The 19110-nt window shown below is 41.1% G+C and overlaps 1 protein-coding gene across 1 annotated transcript in view; it reads left to right on the plus strand.

The window, feature by feature from the left end:
- Window positions 1–19110, plus strand: part of LOC6560179 (hemicentin-1) — a 111812-nt gene that overhangs the window by 83403 nt on the left and 9299 nt on the right. Inside the window, exons 6-9 of the mRNA XM_001985799.2 lie at window positions 1823–1962; window positions 2289–2418; window positions 11523–11651; window positions 12365–12565. Of these exons, the coding sequence (XP_001985835.1) occupies window positions 1823–1962; window positions 2289–2418; window positions 11523–11651; window positions 12365–12565 (600 nt within the window). The remainder of the gene's footprint in view (window positions 1–1822; window positions 1963–2288; window positions 2419–11522; window positions 11652–12364; window positions 12566–19110) is intronic.

The raw sequence follows: 19110 nt of genomic DNA on the forward strand, positions 1-19110 counted from the left end.
TTGACAGACAAATCAAGGACATCAATCGTAATGCAAACGAGACGCGCCAAATGCATAAATCTTTTAACAATTCAAACTATTGAATACTACTGAAGTTTAAATTTGTCCAAGAGGACATTCAAAGAATTCTGAATGCCAACCTTTAAAAGGACTATCTGGTTTTTTGCATCCTCTTTTCTTATTTACAAACATTTTTTCTGCCTGGCGAAATGGCTTGGAAATTATATTTGGGAACCGGCTGCAATATCTAGTTAGACAAGCACAACAATTTTTGCACCCCATTTTTTGATTTCGACTCATAGATTTTTCACCATACAAATTGATAGACATAGCCCTCTGATGGCCAGACACGGACCTGTAGCCCTCTCTCACACCCACCAAACATACAATTCCCTGCACCGCCGACAGGCCGTTCAGTTAGCCGCATAAAAGGCAAACGGGCGTCGTTGAATGTCCACCGGACTGAAGTCCTTTCATACACATTCAAATACATATGTTTTTGTATGATGTCTGACAACTGCTGTCTGTATGCATGCTACGCCCACAACCACACTCACACACACTCAAACTGACACACCCAGAGTGACACACACTCAGACGAATTTCTATTGAATAGTTTGGCAAACAACCGACAAACAAATTTCATTTGCCCTGCATAATCAAATTGTATTAGTTACAAAAGCCCACAAGGGCCAAAGGGGAATGCGCTGCAGAAAGAGAGAAAGACAGAGAGAGAGAGAGAGAGAGGGAGTGACAGAGAAAGGGGCGAAGAACTTAAAAGATTGAAATCGTTGTTCGTTTGGATATTGTTGAATTTTTTGTATGGGTTCCGTAATTAAAAAACATTTGATTTATGCCTATGAATATGCATTGAATGCAACGAGAAATATATATATATACATATATTTATATATGTATTTACATATGTGAATGTGGGCGTGTCACTTGGCCCAGCTATTCATATTATTTACATTCACATTTGCATTGAGATTTGCATTTTGTCGATAGCTTTCTGACATGCATTCAATGGACTTTTGATTGGCACCCAAATGCAGTTAGATTTAATGGCATATCAATTTCAAAAAAGATATGGAATCTATTCGCATGTGGCATACGAATTGAGAAGTTCCATGAATGTTTAATCAAATGCAAGGAAACGGACCCAGATAAATTTATTCTACGACAACAACAGCAACAAAAAAGCTTTCGATAAACATAAAAGTTAAATAGTGAAATCATTAGAGCGTTTCAAATGTAATTTTAAGCATAACACTTGTTTGATTTTTAATCTGAGAAGTAGATTTTTGTGAATTTCAATAACTTAAATAGAAATACATTTATAAGCTTGCAAATTTGGCTGTATATTTTCCTCTCTCAAAAATATACATTTAGATTCAGAAACAAAATACTAATTTTAGTTGTTCTCTTAAGGGGAATAGCAAATTTTTAGATTTCATCAAAAGTTGCTTTCTTTACTTTTGGCACTCAAACATGCTGTTGAGCATGGAAAGATTCAGGAACAACGTAGTACGTTACTTTTGTTAGCTGCAACTCAAGGGCCTCACAATACAAAAACAGGAATAAAAAGGAAAAGAAAAGAGAAGCAAACACACATTTGCATTTAGTTTAATTATAAAAGTTTCTCTCGCTTGAGGTTTATTTTTGTGTAGTGTAATTTTTTAATTAAAAACTATTTTGTAGATGTTGCCACAGTCGCCGAGGCGACAGGACAAAATAACAAACCGAAAATCGCTTCGTATCTGTGTGTTATATCTATTCTTATAATTGTTCCCCTGTTGCCCCTTTCTCCTTTCACCAACAGATACGCCATCGTTTGCAATCTCGCGCACACCTGGCTTTGGCTATCCGCTGCGGGAGGGCATCGAAGTTAGCCTCAAGTGCGATGTCGACTCGAATCCTCCGAGCACGCCGCGCTGGCAGAAGGATGACGGTGACACACCGGTAAGTCTTGCAGAACTTATGCATACGTTTGCTGCAGCTCCAGCCTCGACTCGACACTGAGTTGAATTTTAGATTTTCGGCTTGCTTTTGTGTGATTTTTGATCAAGGAGCAAGTTTTAAATGGATTTTCGTGCCGAGTTGTCGCGAAAAAGTTCTTGGACCAACTATTTGCCTTGCCTTAATTACCAAAAATTGTTTACGCATAAGAACGAAACTCGTTTCTTAACCACCAGTCCCCAACTGCGTCTGTCTCAATTTTGGACTAACTCTCTCTCTCTCTCTCTCTTTCTCTCTGTCTGTCTCTCCATATTTGTGCAATTTTACAGGTGCCGCAAACGGGTGATGGTTTCCTCAACTTTACATCGATTAGACGGGAACATTCCGGCTGGTACAAGTGCACATCACGGCATCTGAACTTTCAATACTCGTCGATTGGCTATTACCTCAGCGTGAGATGTAAGTACTCTTCAAATAAATTAGCGCTTGTATGCGTGAAATTGCCTTCGAAAATGGCGCGTGATAATATTTTCGCCATTAGTTCTCATATAATAAAAATGTTGTGCACCCCAACCAACCCAAGAGAAAAGAAAGCTAGAAAAAAAAAGATGAAAAAAAATGGCAAAAATTGCCGCGTAGCTTTTACGACACTCGCACATGGTGCGTCCCATCATCAGTCGCAGCATTGCTGTGCCCATTTGCCCCATCCCGTGCCTCATCAGTGCTGGGGGTTGCCTCGTTGCATACTTCGAGGCGTTTCGCTACCCTCCATATGCAAAATGTGGCAAATTTCATTGGCATTGGCATTGGCATTGGCACTGAGACTCAGGCTGAGGCTGAGGCTGAGCAACACTGTCAACCCTCTGTCTGTGACACCCAACCCGCTGTTCCCCAACCCCCTCTTTGCCCCTGCCACACTATTTTTGCTTACGCGCCATTTTGCTGTCAATATTTTCTCGTTTTGCGGCTAAAGATGTTCGTCCTCCTGCTACTCCTGCTCCTCTCCCAATATTTGCTATTGAGGGGTACACTTTATGTGCTGAACGCGTGTTAATGCTTGTAAATATTTTTATTTTTATTGAATTTATGTCGCTGACAGACGCCACTTTGTAAGCAAATGTTGTCGCTATGTTCTTGCCTAAAAGCAGCCAGTCAAAAACTTTTTACTTTTTTCTTCGCTAAGCGAAAATAAAATTTGATTAGCTTAATATGAGTGTGTGTCTATGTGTCTGTGTGTATGCAGCTTAAAAGTAATTTTCAAACTCATTACGTTGCAATAAAATTGTGTGCGGACAGACACATAAATTTGTGGCACAACAGTGGGGCAACGCAGCTTATCAAATTCCAATTCAAAAATCGACACCTCTTGGATCTATAAGATCAGTTTACTTGTTTATTCTGTTCAAAGTTCAATCGATTTACTAAGTAGCCGTTACCCAAGTTAAACCAAATAACTTTGGACACCAAAAAGACTTTTCCACAGTTTTCCCTACAGGTCTTAAAACCATATATTTTTAGTTGTGATAAATGGAATTGACAATGCTTGTACGTAGTCTCCTATGCTCAACACTGATGATCTGGAGATTTTCAGATCACCTCACGCCCACAGGAATTGCCCAATCAATGTGCCAGCTTCTTTCTATTACCCTCGTTCCCAATAAAAGGCTACAGTTCGTAAAATTCGCGCTCATCAATCATGACAAACACAAAATGACTGCCAGAAGCCGCTCAAAGCGGAAACTGCAAACAACAAAGGAAAAGGCAGCAAAAGCAAACCAAAGCAAGGCACACACAAACAAAAACAGAAAAAAGGAAAAGAAAATATTATTGGTAATAACAACTTGACAAAGTGTTGCCACTTTTTTATGCGAATGCTGGCCGCAGGCACTGTTACGCCCACAGCTGTCCCAAGCTGACCCAGGGGAGAGATTTTTCCTCAAGGTTGAAATTGTGTTATGCGTTCACAAAAATAAAAATACAAAAAAAAATGAAAGAATGAAAAGGAAAAGCGAAAAGCATCCTGACAGGCGGCTGTCGTTGCTCATTATGGGGAAAACAAATGCTTTATTAATAAAAATAAAAGCGCCCAAAGAGGCCAAGAAGTGAAGTTGGCAACAGAAAACAAAAAATACATGCGCCGTGCCCTTCTGAGCCGACATATCGACATTTATCGATGATTGATGTGCCAGGCTGCCCATCTCACTCTCACTTTCTGCCCATCTCTCTCTCTTTCTCCATTTCTCTCTCTCTCTTTCGATTGTCGAAAACTTTTGCCGTTGATTTTGCAGTGAAATCTAATTGTGAGGGGAGTTTTTGGGTTTGGTTTGGAGTTTGGCAACATGTTAAGCACATAAATCAATTTGTAAAACGTTTACGAAAACTGCCAAATGGCAAATCGAACTGGCAACAGTCGGCATAATATACGTGTAGAACCTATCCACTTTCCTTTCAGTGCATAGGTATAATATGTCTCTGTGTGTGTGTGTGCGCGCAGATAAAGTTGAAGGCAATATCTATAAGATATAGTATGCGAGGATTAGCTGTCATAAACTAGCAAGCAGCTGCACAGCTTTTGATAAATGGCGCTTCAAATAAAAATGCCGAGCAAAATTGCAAAAAATTGTAAACCAACAAACCTATAGAAGACGGGGTAGAGATGATAACAAGAAAACTGATAAATCGCAATTTGATTTTAAGCATCCGTTGGCAGGAAAAGAAGACCCCCCTTAAGCTCCGACAGACGTTTGAATGCGCGCTTAATTGCTGACGATATGTTTTCTAGTGCTGCAACGCCTCAACCCATCCTCCAGCCATTGGCCATTGAGGTGGAAAACGCCGTGCAGGTAGCAAAAGAAAACTTTGCTCGAGTGCCTGACAAAATGCAATGAAAAAGCAATCAGTGTCCTAGACGACGTCAGCGCCCCAAAAACTACAGGACATGCTCAGGACGAATGGCTAAAGTCAACAGCGCGACCGATGTCCGCCGTCCATCGTCCATCGTCCATTGTCCAAAGTCCAACGTCCACGTTTACAAAAGTAGGCAATTTGACGTAGTTTCTCAAAGTTTTGCGCCAGCCACTTTCACGTGATTGATTTGCCGGCTGTGCCGGCAGGGACCACGAAGGACACAGTAGTAGCTATCATGTTGGTGGCCGCGTGGCCAACAGCCACGAGCACGGGGAAAAACGGACGGCTTACGGACACGCTGAGCTTGTTAAAACGTCGCTAATTTGACACGTACGTCAAACGAGACTGGGCCAAGCAAAAAGTGGCCAGCGAATGGAGAAAGAGACGCATCTGCGATTGGCCACAGCCGACATGTGTTGAGGTTGTGAATGGAAGAGGTGGTCGGTCTTCAGGTATGCCACAGCCGTGACGAGTTTGTTTGCCTGCCTCATTAATGAGTTAAACTTCGAATTGAGGCTAATTAATGTTGAGTGGCTTGCATCATGTTTCTGATGTTTGGCTAACAAAGTGCAATTAGTGAAAGTTTCGGATTAGAAAAATGGGTGTAAAGCAAACTTCGACAGCCATATCGATTGATTCGAAGAGTTGTTCGCTTTAGGCATGCGTTGAAACTTAGCAGTTTAACTTGCACTTAACTTTCACCTCTACAATGTTTGTCAACCATATTTCATGTAGTCTCCATTGCATTTGTACATGATACATTTAGCCTTGTCTATCCTTGTTTGTTGTATCAGTTGAACTGACGAATAGGTCATTCTTACTTGAAATCTTCTAAAAAGTTTAAATGAATTGTTCGTTCAAAAACTTTCCAAATCTTTCATAATACCAAAACTCATCTAATTAGTTTACGGTTTTTTTATTCATCAACATCAATGGGAAATTACCAAGCACTCTCATTTGACCGCATGGGTATGTCCGCAGAGACCTTTGTGACGGCAGACGTATCAGGGAAAACCTCAATAAGCAGCACTAAACTAATTTGCCCAGCCAACTGTTATAAAAATGCAAGCAATCTTGAAAAACTCTTCCAATTCCAACCCCTCGAAACTTCAGACCCCATCCTATCGAACACATCGCTTTGAGACAAAAAAGAAGAGGAAAAATAAACTACAAAACAATGTGAGAAGCTGAAGCAGATGAAGGAGAGGGTCCCCAATTGGAAAAACACATTTGTCCGCTGGCATTACAATAAAATTTAATTTTACACGCTATCGTAAGCATTTCCAAAAACCACACCCCACCCCCCAACCCACCGCCCACCACGCCCTGTGCTTATTTCTTATGCCTCAACTGGCGGCCAGAGCTAATCGGCAATGTCCTTGCGCATGTTATACATTATCCTTTTTCATGCTGGTTATCGCGGTTTAACTTTATCGTTCAGTTTCGTCCTTCCGCCTCATCCAGCCCAATATGAAGAATTTTTCTGGCTGTCCTTAGTACCTCCCCCATCCCCGCAGCCAGCTGAAAATACGAGTATGTTGGACATTTTCGGGGACCCCTCTTGAATTTCTGTGTTTATCGGCGCGCACGATTATTAGTTTTCTGTTTGCTGCTTTTGTTTTTATAGCCAGCGATTACATTTCGGTATATGTATGCTTGGTCCTTGCTTGGGCTTTTGGCAAAGTTCCTCTGGTGGAGGAGCCAGCACAAAAAGATTTGCAATAAAATTTTATTTGACTTGTTTTTATTTGGCTTCAAATGAGACGCAAAACTCATTTGGACTTTTTTCTTTCCCTTTTCTGTCTCGCCGACAAGTTAAAGAAATATTAAAAACTCATTGTGGACAATAATCTTGAATTTTTTATCGTGTGAAATAAGCGTAAATCAATGTAAAAAAAATTATATTATTTCAGCTATCAAATGTATTAAGGAAATTTGATGCTTTCAATTCAATATGTAAACAAAAATACGTAATAAACTTCAAATTATAACTTCCAACTTTCAACTGCTTAAAATTGATGGCAAACTGCAGAATTTAGGTTTCACACAGCCCAGTCATATTTATAACTTATTTAAGTAGTTTTGTATTATATATTCCCCCCAATTATGACCTCATCTTCATATCCAATCTTCATTTACAATACTTTTTATGTGTTTTGTTAAGCATTTTGTTGTGCACATCACATGCTGTGCAATCTTCTTCAATTTCAGCTCATTGCAAATTAATCGCGTAGACTGAATACCAAACCCCTCAACGCATGCTGCTGTTGCAGTTGAAATTTGTAGTTTGCGCTAGAAACAGCTGAAAATGCTACACATGCTGCAGCTAGATGGGAAAAATTACAATTTATAACCAAGACACAAACGCAATCAAAAACCCCCCGCGCCACCACACACAACCCGCCCCCTCAGCTAACCTTCTGTTTCTAGCTTCCGCCTGCTCTTTATGAAGCTTGTGAGTTAAGCTGATTCTTGGCAACAGCAGCAGCAGTTCTTTCAGTTTCACATTTATGAATAAATATGATGATGTATTTTTTTTGTAGACGCAAAATGAAAAGGAAAACTAGCAGCAGCTAATGAAAATTGAAAACTATAGTTTAACAGTAGTATCTGGAGTATTGCGAATACTTAAAAGTATCTTTCACCAACAAATGAAGTGTGCGAAAAAAAAAACAAGTTAATAACTTTTCAATATGTAAACGACAGCAAATGCGTGTTGGCCGCTTTGAAGGATTTATGATCCCAGTAGCACCCATTCAGGACATCCCCTTTGTGTGTGTGTGTTTGTGTGTGTGTGTGTGTGTGTATGTGTGGACATATTGATGTGCCTGATACACTCAGTCTGACTGCTTGAGAAGGGTGCGGATTACGGGAGCTTTTTCGGGCTCGCTGTGACTGGCCTGCATTTGGCAGGCAGCAGGCAGCAGGCAGCAACGCCAGACCCAGAACCCAACCCAAAGCCCATACTTGAGAGAGTCCTTCAGGCTGGCCTGGCAGAGCAGAGCGTGCGATGCGTTGGCAGCGGGGCGGGCGGGACAGCTACTTGAATCCAACGCCAACATGCTGATGATGATGCTTTATGATTAATGATTGGTGGCGAGAGCGTTGCGAGAATCCACTACAAGCCCAGTCGAGTCCTCCCCTCCTACCTCTATTGCCTGAAATATGTTGTGTCTCTCTCTCTCTTTCTCTCTCTCTGTCTCTCTGTCTCTGTCTCTGTCTATCTGTCTGGCATATTGATTCCTCTTGTTTGCATTAGTGTTTGTTGTTTGCTTTTCATATTTGTTGCCGTTCATTTGTTCTGCTTCGGATTTATATGCCATGCGGAAGACATTCACGAGTCTTCAAATCTAACCCCCTCCCTCCCTCCATCACTTCCACTTCCACTTACACTTCCACTTCCAGCTCCCATCACTGAATCTATGACGACATATGGACGTTACTTGATGCACATTTGTTTGCTTTTGTTTATTTGCTTTTCTTTTCTCCCATTTTTGTTTTGGGAGTTGCGGAATGCGTACTTATGAATGGCCATTGAGTAAAATATGCGTAGAACAAGTGCTGGGAATTATGATATCCTAAGTGTATAGAAGGAGAGAGAAATCTGAAGAGTAGAACTTCAGAAGATGTTGAATAAAGTTGTGTCGAATACTTGGTAGTTTTAAGGGTCTGGCTTAAATGATGCGTGATTTATTGCAAAAAAGAAACTGAGAAATTTTTGGAAAAATAAGAGACTAGTTTAATGAAATTGCAAAGTTTAGCTACATATAATATACATTATGTATACATACACATTTGTATAGAGTAAGATAGACCGAGCTTTTAACTAATTAATTATAGCTGAATGTTGACTTGCTAACGGGTGTCAGATCTATCATTTGGCCAAGAGACAGTCAGAGCATAACTCGGTCATATCCTCGAAATATTCCGAGTAAACAAAGATTTTCTGATATACAGCCACTTCGTAATGATTTGCAATGCAAAGTTTAAGGCACTATCAAATTATCTGCTGATTTTATCGTACAACGCTGTGCTCTTATTACTTCCTGGTATTTTCTTTCCTTTGTCACCCTCGTGGCTATTATCTTATTTCATAATGTATATCAAATGCTTTCCTTTTCAAATTATTTCCATCCACTGCAATCGCTCAGCTCCTCAATTTCTATAAATTTTCCCACTTTACAATTTGCAGTCTCGAGTTTCTTATCAGTCGCCTTCAAAACAGGCCACGAGCCATGTCCATTGACAAATGTCTGTCAGTCGAGCTGAGCTCATTAGACATTTTATAGACAGCCAAACAATCAGATGGAGTCAGAGAGAAGTGGGTGAAAAGGGAATTCGCATTCATTCTCTCAATTTGCCCTCAGTTTTCACTTGTCAATTTGCGCAGCGTCGCTTTGTCTTCTTTTTTTTTTCTCTGTGTTCAAGCAATAAAAAATGTTTATAACTACGTGATTTTGACTAAGCAACACGCCTCTGCCCCTAGCCCCCCTTTTTCTATTGCTGCTCCTCAGGAAACCCCGCCGAGTACATTTTGCGCTATTGTCAGCAACAAAATTCGCAGGGGTTGCTGACCGCTGTTTCAAGGGTGGTTGTTTTTTGCACTTCAGATCCATTCATTGCCACCAACTGATTGACATGCTCGACGAAGGCTCTCGGCTCGAAATGAGCTCACAATTAATTGTTACTTTGGCGTTTCGAGTTCTCCTCATCTCATTTCACATCACACCTCTCCCATGAATCACAGCACAATTGAAGGAACTTTAAGGGTTTCGCCACTTCTTTAATGTGTGTATGGGGTGCGGTTGTCGTCAAGGGTTGCCTTCAGCCATCCGACTGACTCTGTGTAATTAGTAGTTTTTGTTAATTGTGCGGCGAAGGCTAATTTTATGAGCGCTTTGAGGTGCAACCTCAAATTGCCAGACATTTCAAATGCCGCTGATAAGTGGGCAGCACTTTGTACGGCTTACCTAGTACAGTGTTTTTGCCCACCCACACACACACACACACATACTCACGCACACACACCCACACACACACACGCACATATACAGACAATTTGCCTTGGGTCCTTTGTCATGATTTTTGCCCAGGCATCCACTTGGGCAACTTATTGTTATGATATCCGGTCTCAAACAAAAGCCGCACGCTGCATACTTTTAGGCGCACGTCAACGCAAATTGTAATTTATATGTAATATGAACAGAGCCATAAAGTATGTGACACAAAAGGCAGCCTCAAATTTAAAGCACGCCACACAACAACTCTAGAGATGGCGACCGCCTATCGCCTTGTTAGCGACACGAGCCACAAATTGCAATACGTTCCCCAGAACAATGTTGACCGTTCTGTCAGCAGGCATTAAGTGTCGCAATTCAGCCTATCTTCTGAGGAGGGGAGAGGGCAGACTGCAAAGAGTAAGGCCCAACAGATAAAGTATATGCTGCTACAAGCATTATTCAATTATAAGTGTCATATATTCTTCGCTTATCAACTTAATTCCAAAGTTTATAAATATATATATATATATATAAAAAATCATGTTGAACTCTCCTTGAAAGGGCAGCCATTCGAGAACTTCTATCGAGAAAAGATGTGATCGTAGTAAGACTATATTGGTTAACAGTTCTACGAAGCAAAAATGATGGAATAATGAATTCAGCCAACAGTACAATATGTATTTAGTTAAGGTGCTGCGAAGGATAAGTCTAATTGTAGTTGGCTTAAGAAAATTTAAGAGCAGTTTGGCTGCAGTCTATATTCGAACCTCGTCATTTCAAATAGTAGCACTACAGTTTGTGTGCCTAAGTTCTAAGCATCATGATCGTGTCACGTCACGTGTCCAGCTCTAGATACAATACACACACACACGCACAAACCCACACACAACCACACACACCCACACACTCGCACAGACACACAACACTCAGTTCTCATTTCTCGCTCAATGCCCTCTCTATGGCATCTTCACGTTTTCGAGTTTGCCCCCGTTAAGCACAAAATATGCGAAAATGTCGCATAAATTTGATGTCATTTTCTGCTCGCAGCGAAATTAGAATGAAGCATCGTAATGTCTTTTTCTTTTCATTCTTCCGCATCTTTTTCTACACCATAGTATTTATTTATGATTTCGTGATGCTGCTGATGCTGCTGCTGCTGTTGAAGCTCAGTCAATTTTCCAGCTGGGTGCACAACGATTTTCACTTTTAGTTCAACTGAAGCACTGAACCGCCTGAACCTCAATATACTAGTCAGTCAAATCACGCCAAATCGGAAGTGCCAACTCATTGTGCGTGTTCCAGAATTACACCAGCTTCGATTCCTGCTCCCGGCCATGACTCAGGTGCTTGTCAGTGTTGCCACCTAAGTGTCGCCCACATCTCACATCCTGTCAAAGCTAGGCGTTGGTGCGCAATTTGTTTTCCTTAAGAACTGCCAACTGTTGACTTCCCCGCCTACCCGTCGCCCCGTTTCCCCATTTTGTTGTCATTGAAATATTGTCACATTTGACAATTGCTGACAAGCTTATCATATTTTATGCTCTTGCCACATGCAGCACACATGTGCTTGCCCCACAAGCAGGAAGAAAACTCTCCCTCTCTCTCTCTTTAAATTTATTATAAAATTTCTTACAAGCACTTTTCTGCACATTGCAGACGACTCGGTGGATGTCACATCGGAACCAGATGATCAGGATGTCTCCGTGGCTGCTGCCTCACACAATCCCAACAAGGGACAGCTGGAAGTGCAACTCGGTGGCGCCGTCACTTTGCAGTGTCCACAAGGTAAGCACATTTTCAAAACAAAAATGCTTCCAACTGAAAGAGATTCTTTTATTGGTTGTATGTTAGGTGGACCACTTTGTCGAAGTCGTTAAAGATTAAAATTTAGTCACTTCAAAAGCATATACAACACTTCCAATACAGCATCTATGTGGTCTATGTGGGATATAGGCATAGGAATACCCAAAATATCCAATTTTGCTTTTGCGAAAAGCGTACACAAAACAAAATGTAAAATATACGTCAAAGTAATTGGCAAATGGTGGCATGAAAGAACTCCACTGACAGATAAACGTCGAAATTCTAATTACATTTTAAATTTCGTTCCACTAATTGAGGCACACAGATCGAAGAGATTGGCACAGTGAGACAGTGTGTTGAACGGAGATCTATTCATTAATTAGCACAATTGAAAATTAATTATGCGTGCAATTTACTTTGCTCACTTTTTGGGGCAACTAACAAACGGCCATCCCAGCCCCAAAATATCAGTTAGTTGATGTGGGTAGGAGAAGGCAGTGGTCTTGGGGTGCCGTGTCCCCTCTTTGACAAATGAAAGTGGAAGCTTTTTTGTTTTGTTTACGACTCGAGACGCATCAATTAAAGAAATTAAAACTTGCGTGCCTGGGCCAAAGTCAATTAATTAAATTAGAAATGGCGCCCAGTCGCCGAATTATGCAATGGTCTTTAATGTATTCCCTTCTATGCTCTCGTAGGCTCCCTGGGCTGCTGGTCACACTTGGACCCAGTTTCGGCGAGGCTGCGGGGACTCGGCTATGGCAGCTCTCAGCCGACGGGCCAATTCTCGCTCAAAGATGTCATGTACCAGGATGCGGGCACCTACAAATGCGTCGGCCAATCGCTGGCCAACAAGAAGAAGCTCGATGTCCTTCAGAGTGTCATCGTCTCAGTCAAGGGTAAGTCAAATGTGCAAATAGCAATTACCAAAGCAGTCAAATGTCAACTTGATTTAAGAAATTCGACTTGTCGACAGTCGTCCGACTGTATCATGTTTCCCCAAGTATAAAACACTGTTTTCACATCGATTGTCACAAAAATTGTCTCAATTTAAGCTGATATTTCGCTCAATACTAAATCCATAGTCCGGTTGAGACAGCTGGTTTTTCAGCTCGGACTCGAGTAGTTCTATCAATATATATAGATATAGGTATATAGCCTACTGTTTGGGCTTTGGCAGGTGACAGCAGCGAGTTAAAAACATTAAAAACTTTGACAGCAGTTTTCAGCACGTTGCAAAACAAATGAAAACTTTTGCGTTTCAGCTTTGTGTTAAATTTTGTTCTCTTTTCGCCTTTTTTTTTCTTGCTGTTTCTCTTATAACCGTTTTTGGTGGCCTGTCAAAACTTCGACATTTTACTTTGCATGTGATTTTCGAAAAGTTATCCAAAGACTTTATGCTTCATTCTCTCGACCCACCGTTCACACTCTCCATCCCTCTCTGTGGCTCTGGCTCTGCAGTCTCTATCTTGTCGCATTGACACTTGTCAAATCTTTGCCTGGGCGTGTGGAAAAACGACGCATGATTGATGACTGGAGACAGAGGTGTGGAGGAGTTGGGAGGTTGAGAGGTTGGCAGCCAATTCCAATCAGTTCTCGCTGAGGCATTGAGAAATTACGTATACGCCATGAATAAAATGTTCAGCTGTAGCTGACAACGATGCCCGATGTCAATGCTTGAATTCTCCAAGAAAAATGTGAAATCATACGACCGGAAATTAAAGAAAATGCGCACACTTTGATTTCATATTGTCAGTCTTAAGCTGCATCAGTAGCTCTTCCCATCTCTCTCCCCCTCCATTCCTTTTTCTCTCACTATTCCTGTCTCTTTCTCTCTGGCTGCATTAAGCTGTCTTCGGGCACAAGTTAAGTGGACACTGAGACAATAAAACTTGCCAAGTGCTGGTTTGCCCGATTGCTGGCATTGGTGGGTTAAGCTACTGTCAGATGACACCAGCAGGTCAGGTATTGCGATAGCTTAGATGGTTAAGGAGACGAAGAACCCTCGAGTGCAATACAAACATGGCAGTTGTTCCACTGCTGTTGCTGCTGCGGCCAAAGCAATCAAACAAAGTCGCTCAAGAGGACAGAGAAAAACGGAGGGGGTAGGCAAAACACCATAGACGGACAGAGAGAGGCACACACTCTCACACACACACACACGCACACTTATATCTCCTCTGTGAAGGACATGCAATTCAAGGTAAGACATTTTGTCATTAAAACTGCGAAATTGAGTGCTGTATAAACAAAATACGCAGTCGGGACCCCGGGACTCTAGGACGCCAGGACTCCTGGACCCTGGCAGCCAAGAGTCAAGGAGTAAAAGATGACAGAGGCGTTGCTGCTAACGCTTAGCGCAAATAAACAACTAAACAGAAAAAGAAGAGGAAGACGATGAAGCCAGGGGGATGAAAGCGTGAAATAGTCATATTTATCAAGTGGCAGCATAGAACGGAGTCAAAGACGGTACAGGATATGCAGGATGTGCGAAAGACAGCAGCTGAAAAGGTGGCAAGCACATGGAATAAAACCTGTACGCGCCAACAACGCATACAACAATAGATTAAATTTACTTCATACGCCCAGCAGACAGAGATAGCATAGATAGATAAACAGAGACAGACAGAGAGAGAGATAGAGAGAGAGAGAGAGAGATAGAGAGAGAGAGAGAGAGAGAGAGAGAGAGCGAGACATGTCAGAAATGTTGTGTGTGTTGTTTAGTGTAGTTAGCCCCTGGGGTAAATGGCTTCACTGTACCTTGTGCTTCCACTTCCACTTCCACTTCGAGTTGCACTTGTAGTCCGCCTTGTATTTGTGTTTGCTTCTAAAATTAAACAAAATTCAAAAAAATAAAACACGAAACTGCCAAAACTGCCAAGCAAAAGTCGAGCAAGTTTCTCCGTCTACAAAGTTTCCGGTTCTTTTCACAATACTCGATTGCAAGAAGACGTTGAACATGTAGAAGAAGTCGCATCGCAAGCGTGAAACTCCAAATTGTTAGCAGTTGTTGTTGTTGTTGTTTGTAGAGTAGTAAAATTTAGAAATTAACACAAAAAATCATAGAAATAAGTGTAGATTTGAGGCAAGCCTCGCTACAGGAAACCTCATAGTCGTGAACACTCTATTCAACTGCTGCTCAGTTGAAGTTCTCTCCACTTAATATGTGGTGACAGCCTGACTCTTTAGCTATATTCCTATATTCATGGAGACAGGCAAAAAGAATGGGAGCGAGGGGTCTGGCACCCAAAATATCTTCATTAAACTGCACTTTAGAGCTAATAAAAAATGCTCTCTTCAAGCTGTGTAACTTTTTGCTGCCAGCAAACAAAAAGCAAAAAAAAAAAAATGAGGAGAGAAAGAAATGAAGCCAGTGCAACTTTTGCTGCATTTTGTTTAAATTACATTAAATAAAATGTAAACAAAAAGCTAACCGAAATGGTGTGAGGGGGGGAGGGAGGGGGGGACCAAAAAGTAGTGACAAAGTCTACTGAGCCACTTTTGCGCAAGCAGCCAGTTAACATATGCAGACTTAGCCACACCCATACACACACTCATACGCACACACACACACACACACACACACACACACACACGCATTGTCAACACGAACGCCCACATAAAGTTAACGACAAAAAAAATAATGTCGAAGAAGTAGCAGCAGAAGCAGAAGCATGGGAAAAACGTTAAGGAAAACGCAACGGAAAGCCAAAGCCAAAGCGAAAACGTTGCGAAATTGTTAGAGAAAATTGTTATTTAATTTGTGTGAGTGCTGAACATTTTTGCAGCTGCTGCTGCTGCTGCTGCTGTTGCTGCTGCTCAAGTTTTTGCGAGCAAAAAACTTTTTTGGGCCAACATACGCACCAGAAACTTTAACACAAGCATAAATTTACTATGCGACTGTATAAGTGCATGCGTGTGTTGGTGTGTGTTTGTGTGTATTGGTGTGTGTTTGTGTGTATTGCTGTGTTAGTGTTGGTGTGTGAGTAAGTAAGTGCACTTTTGCATTGGCTGCTGGCAGGCAAGCAGAAAGACTGCAAGACTGCAACACTGGAAGACTGCAAGGGTGAAGGCGCGCATCCTTTGCTGTTTCTTCAAAATTCATATGCACATTTATTTTATTCTCCTTCGTTGGCTATCCCCCCCGCCACCCCTTTCCCGGCCCCTGCCCCGTGCCCTTTCTCGCCCTCCGCTGCATATGCAAGTAGTTGCTCCCGTTGCTGCTTGCGTTCTTGTTGCATAATTTGAGGCACCCGCTTATAGGAACCGTTTTCCGACAACGGCTGGCAAACAACTCCACACCGACTTCATTACTTTGCCATGCCCACAACAACAACACAAAAAACAACAAGCAACAACAACAACGACAACTTGTGCATAATGAAGCTTTGTTTTTGCCTGGGTGCTTTTTTTTTTTTTTTTTTGTTGTGTTGAGGCAACTAATCAGGAGTCAGAGGACAGCAGCAAGCTTCCTGGTCGAATCATTGAGCTGTGCAATTCATATCCTTAATTCTTTGTCCTCTGTTGTCAGCGTTTATCTTTTGCCCTTTTACTCTGGAATTTGTAATTAAGTGGCGCCTCCTGTTAGGCTTGTGGATTGTCTGCTAAGCAGCAGGTAATCAGTCACAGAGTTTTTTCTCTTTTTGTTTTTTTTTTTGTATTTTTGTCGTACTTTACTTTGTTGGCATAGTTTTTCGATTGTTGGCTTTGCAATTTGACTTTTAATAAGAAATAATGTTGAAGAAGTCTTCTGAATGGTTAAGCAAACGCAGCTGACGTTTACGTTAAAGGAATGTTGAATAATGGCTGAGTGTACTCGACTTACAGATACCCATTGTTCATGCCACAAGTAGCCCAAATCAATCACTTATATATATATATATTTAAAGGACTATTCGAGACTACAAATTTTTGATACTATTTCGAATACAAAAGTATTGCAAAAGTAGCCAAGAATTGGAAAAGGAAGAATATAAAGCTGATCTTCTAAAGGTTGTTTTTACAATTATTTTTCAATGAAAAGTAATATTTTCAAAAATGTGCCAAGCATTGACGACTGTCACTACTTGCCTTCTAGAGTATTGCAATAACCGTCAACTGTCAGCTGCTAATCTCAGCATGACTCCAAACGATTTTTTGTGGAATTTTTATTACAAAATGAGCGCATCGCAGAACGACGAGACTTAAGTGCCGTCTCCTTATGCAATATGTATATGCCAAACAATCTACCACTTCACAAATTATCAATATCTTGCCAAACCAAATCCCCGCCCCCACTCTCCCCTGCCTATTCACTGGTTCTTGGCTCATTTCTAATAAAAGTGCCGCGCATATTCCATGCTTAATTTGGTGTTCTTGGGATAAGGAAAAGGGAGCAGTTTACTACAACTCCAAGAATATGTGTACATGGGCATAAATATTGCTTTATGCACACACACACACACACACACACACACTTAAGCTGGTGGCACGCCCCCTTAAGGCAACCAAGAGGAAGGCGTTGTTTTATGCATGCTAATTTGTTATGTGCATGTTCCTTTTGCCGCATGCCTTTTGATCAACATATATAGCCACCACATACATATGTACATACATGTGAGGCAGTCAGCGAGTACTGCCTTCTCTGCAGACATACCCCGTAAATATTTTCATTGACGTTTCTCTTTGCTTTTTGTTTTTTTCATTTTCCATGCGTAATTTTTCTTCTTGGCAATTTTTGTTTTTTTTTTTCCGGAATTTGGCGCGTTGCTGGCAAATATTGCTTTGTTTCTACTCATTAGGCCAGGCTCAGCTCGGGCGGCTGCTAACAGGGCTAAAAGCATAAGGCACTCATGTGGGAATATGTCTGCATATGTGTGCGTGTGTTTGTGTGTGTGTGTGTGGGTGTGTGTGTGTTGCCTGCTTCGCTTACCGCCTTTGACGTTTTTCATTTGTGCCTCATTTAAATGGCAATTTATGAGTTCTGGTTCGCGGGCTTTTCAATTTTTCACAGCAGCTGCGCCAAATTGCATGTTAAATGTTTACAGTGAGCTCGCGCTTCTTCACCCCAACACCCCGCCACCCCTTCTTCCGACTTTGCCAACAACCCACAACCCACAACCCTCGGTGCGTGGCACAGCCATCTTATTTCGATATCCCATAGCCGCGATCTTGGGCATTAGATAAACGTTTTCTAAATGTACTTTTGGCGAGGGTTGCTGAGCCACAAACGAAATGAAAATTAAACCCAAATTTGATGCAAACTTCAAAGAGCCGTTTTTCATCAAATCCCACAACAACAACAACAAAAAAAAAAGAAGGAAATAACATAAAAAATAATAACGAAACCAGTGAAACCCAGGGGAATTTCACAATAAATTGTGAATAGTTGAAATGCTTCTAGTGGCATATGTAAAATAGCTTTGAAGTTGTACGCATTTAACTCTGCGAGTGAGTCAATAACCAGCAAATAATAGTGCTGATTGTGCATTGGGTATAAATACTAGTTTGAATTTCTTAACAAGATTGCATAGATAAGAAACTATTTTCCTTGGAATAATGTAAATAGTGTAATACAAATATTATATGTAAATACAATTCTAGGTAAAGTTTTGTTCTTTAACTATGTCATAGTATTTTGGAGTTTTCTATTAGAAACTTAAACCTTTTTAAGGTCAATCTTAATTGTACTTGTTCGAAGTTACACTTTATTGAGATATACTCCAAGCTTTTGCATTACTTTACTTGGATCATTGCTCTCCAAATGATTATTGTGCCAGCCTAATTTCCTATTATGCAACTTCAACTTTTATCCAATTTCCGAAGCAATGCCGCAAGGCAGAAATGCAGCTATTTGCCTTTTATTCTGTGGAATCCCCCTTTAAAATTATGTTTGCAATGCCAGAAATACTATTTTTTTTTTTCGTCTTCTTCTTCTAGCTGCTCCTGTTCCTTCTCCCTTCAATCTGGTAGTTCTCCATGACTATTTTCGGTGTGTTGTTCTTTGCTGGTTGTCGTCGTCAGCTCTTTCTATTATTTCATATGTGTTTGTGTGTTGTCTTTTGCACAAATGCACTCAAGCATTAATTTTTTACGCTTCAATTTTCATACAAAACACACACAGCCAAATGAGATGGATAGAGAAAGAGAGAGCGAGAGAAAGCGAGAGAGCGAGAGAGAGATAGAGTTATAAACTATGAAAAGGAAACTTGCCATGTGACTAAATTATCATTTTCCATATGTGTGTCGCTGTGTGTGTGTGTGTGTGTGTGTGTGTGTGTGTGTGTGTGTGTGTGGGTGTGTGTGTGTGTGTGTCGCCAGTCGTTAGTTAAAATATGAACTTGTCATCAGAGAACTGCAAATGGCCGCCCAAAATGGCCCCAGCTAAAAAATGGCGTGTAAAAACTTTACAGACAGTTGCAGAAATCATTTTGGGCAGAAAGTGTGTGTCTGTATATATATATAT

This window comes from Drosophila grimshawi, unplaced genomic scaffold, assembly GCF_018153295.1.
Source record: "Drosophila grimshawi isolate 15287-2541.00 unplaced genomic scaffold, ASM1815329v1 contig_1367, whole genome shotgun sequence".
In the NCBI taxonomy this organism is placed as follows: Eukaryota; Metazoa; Arthropoda; class Insecta; order Diptera; family Drosophilidae; genus Drosophila; species Drosophila grimshawi.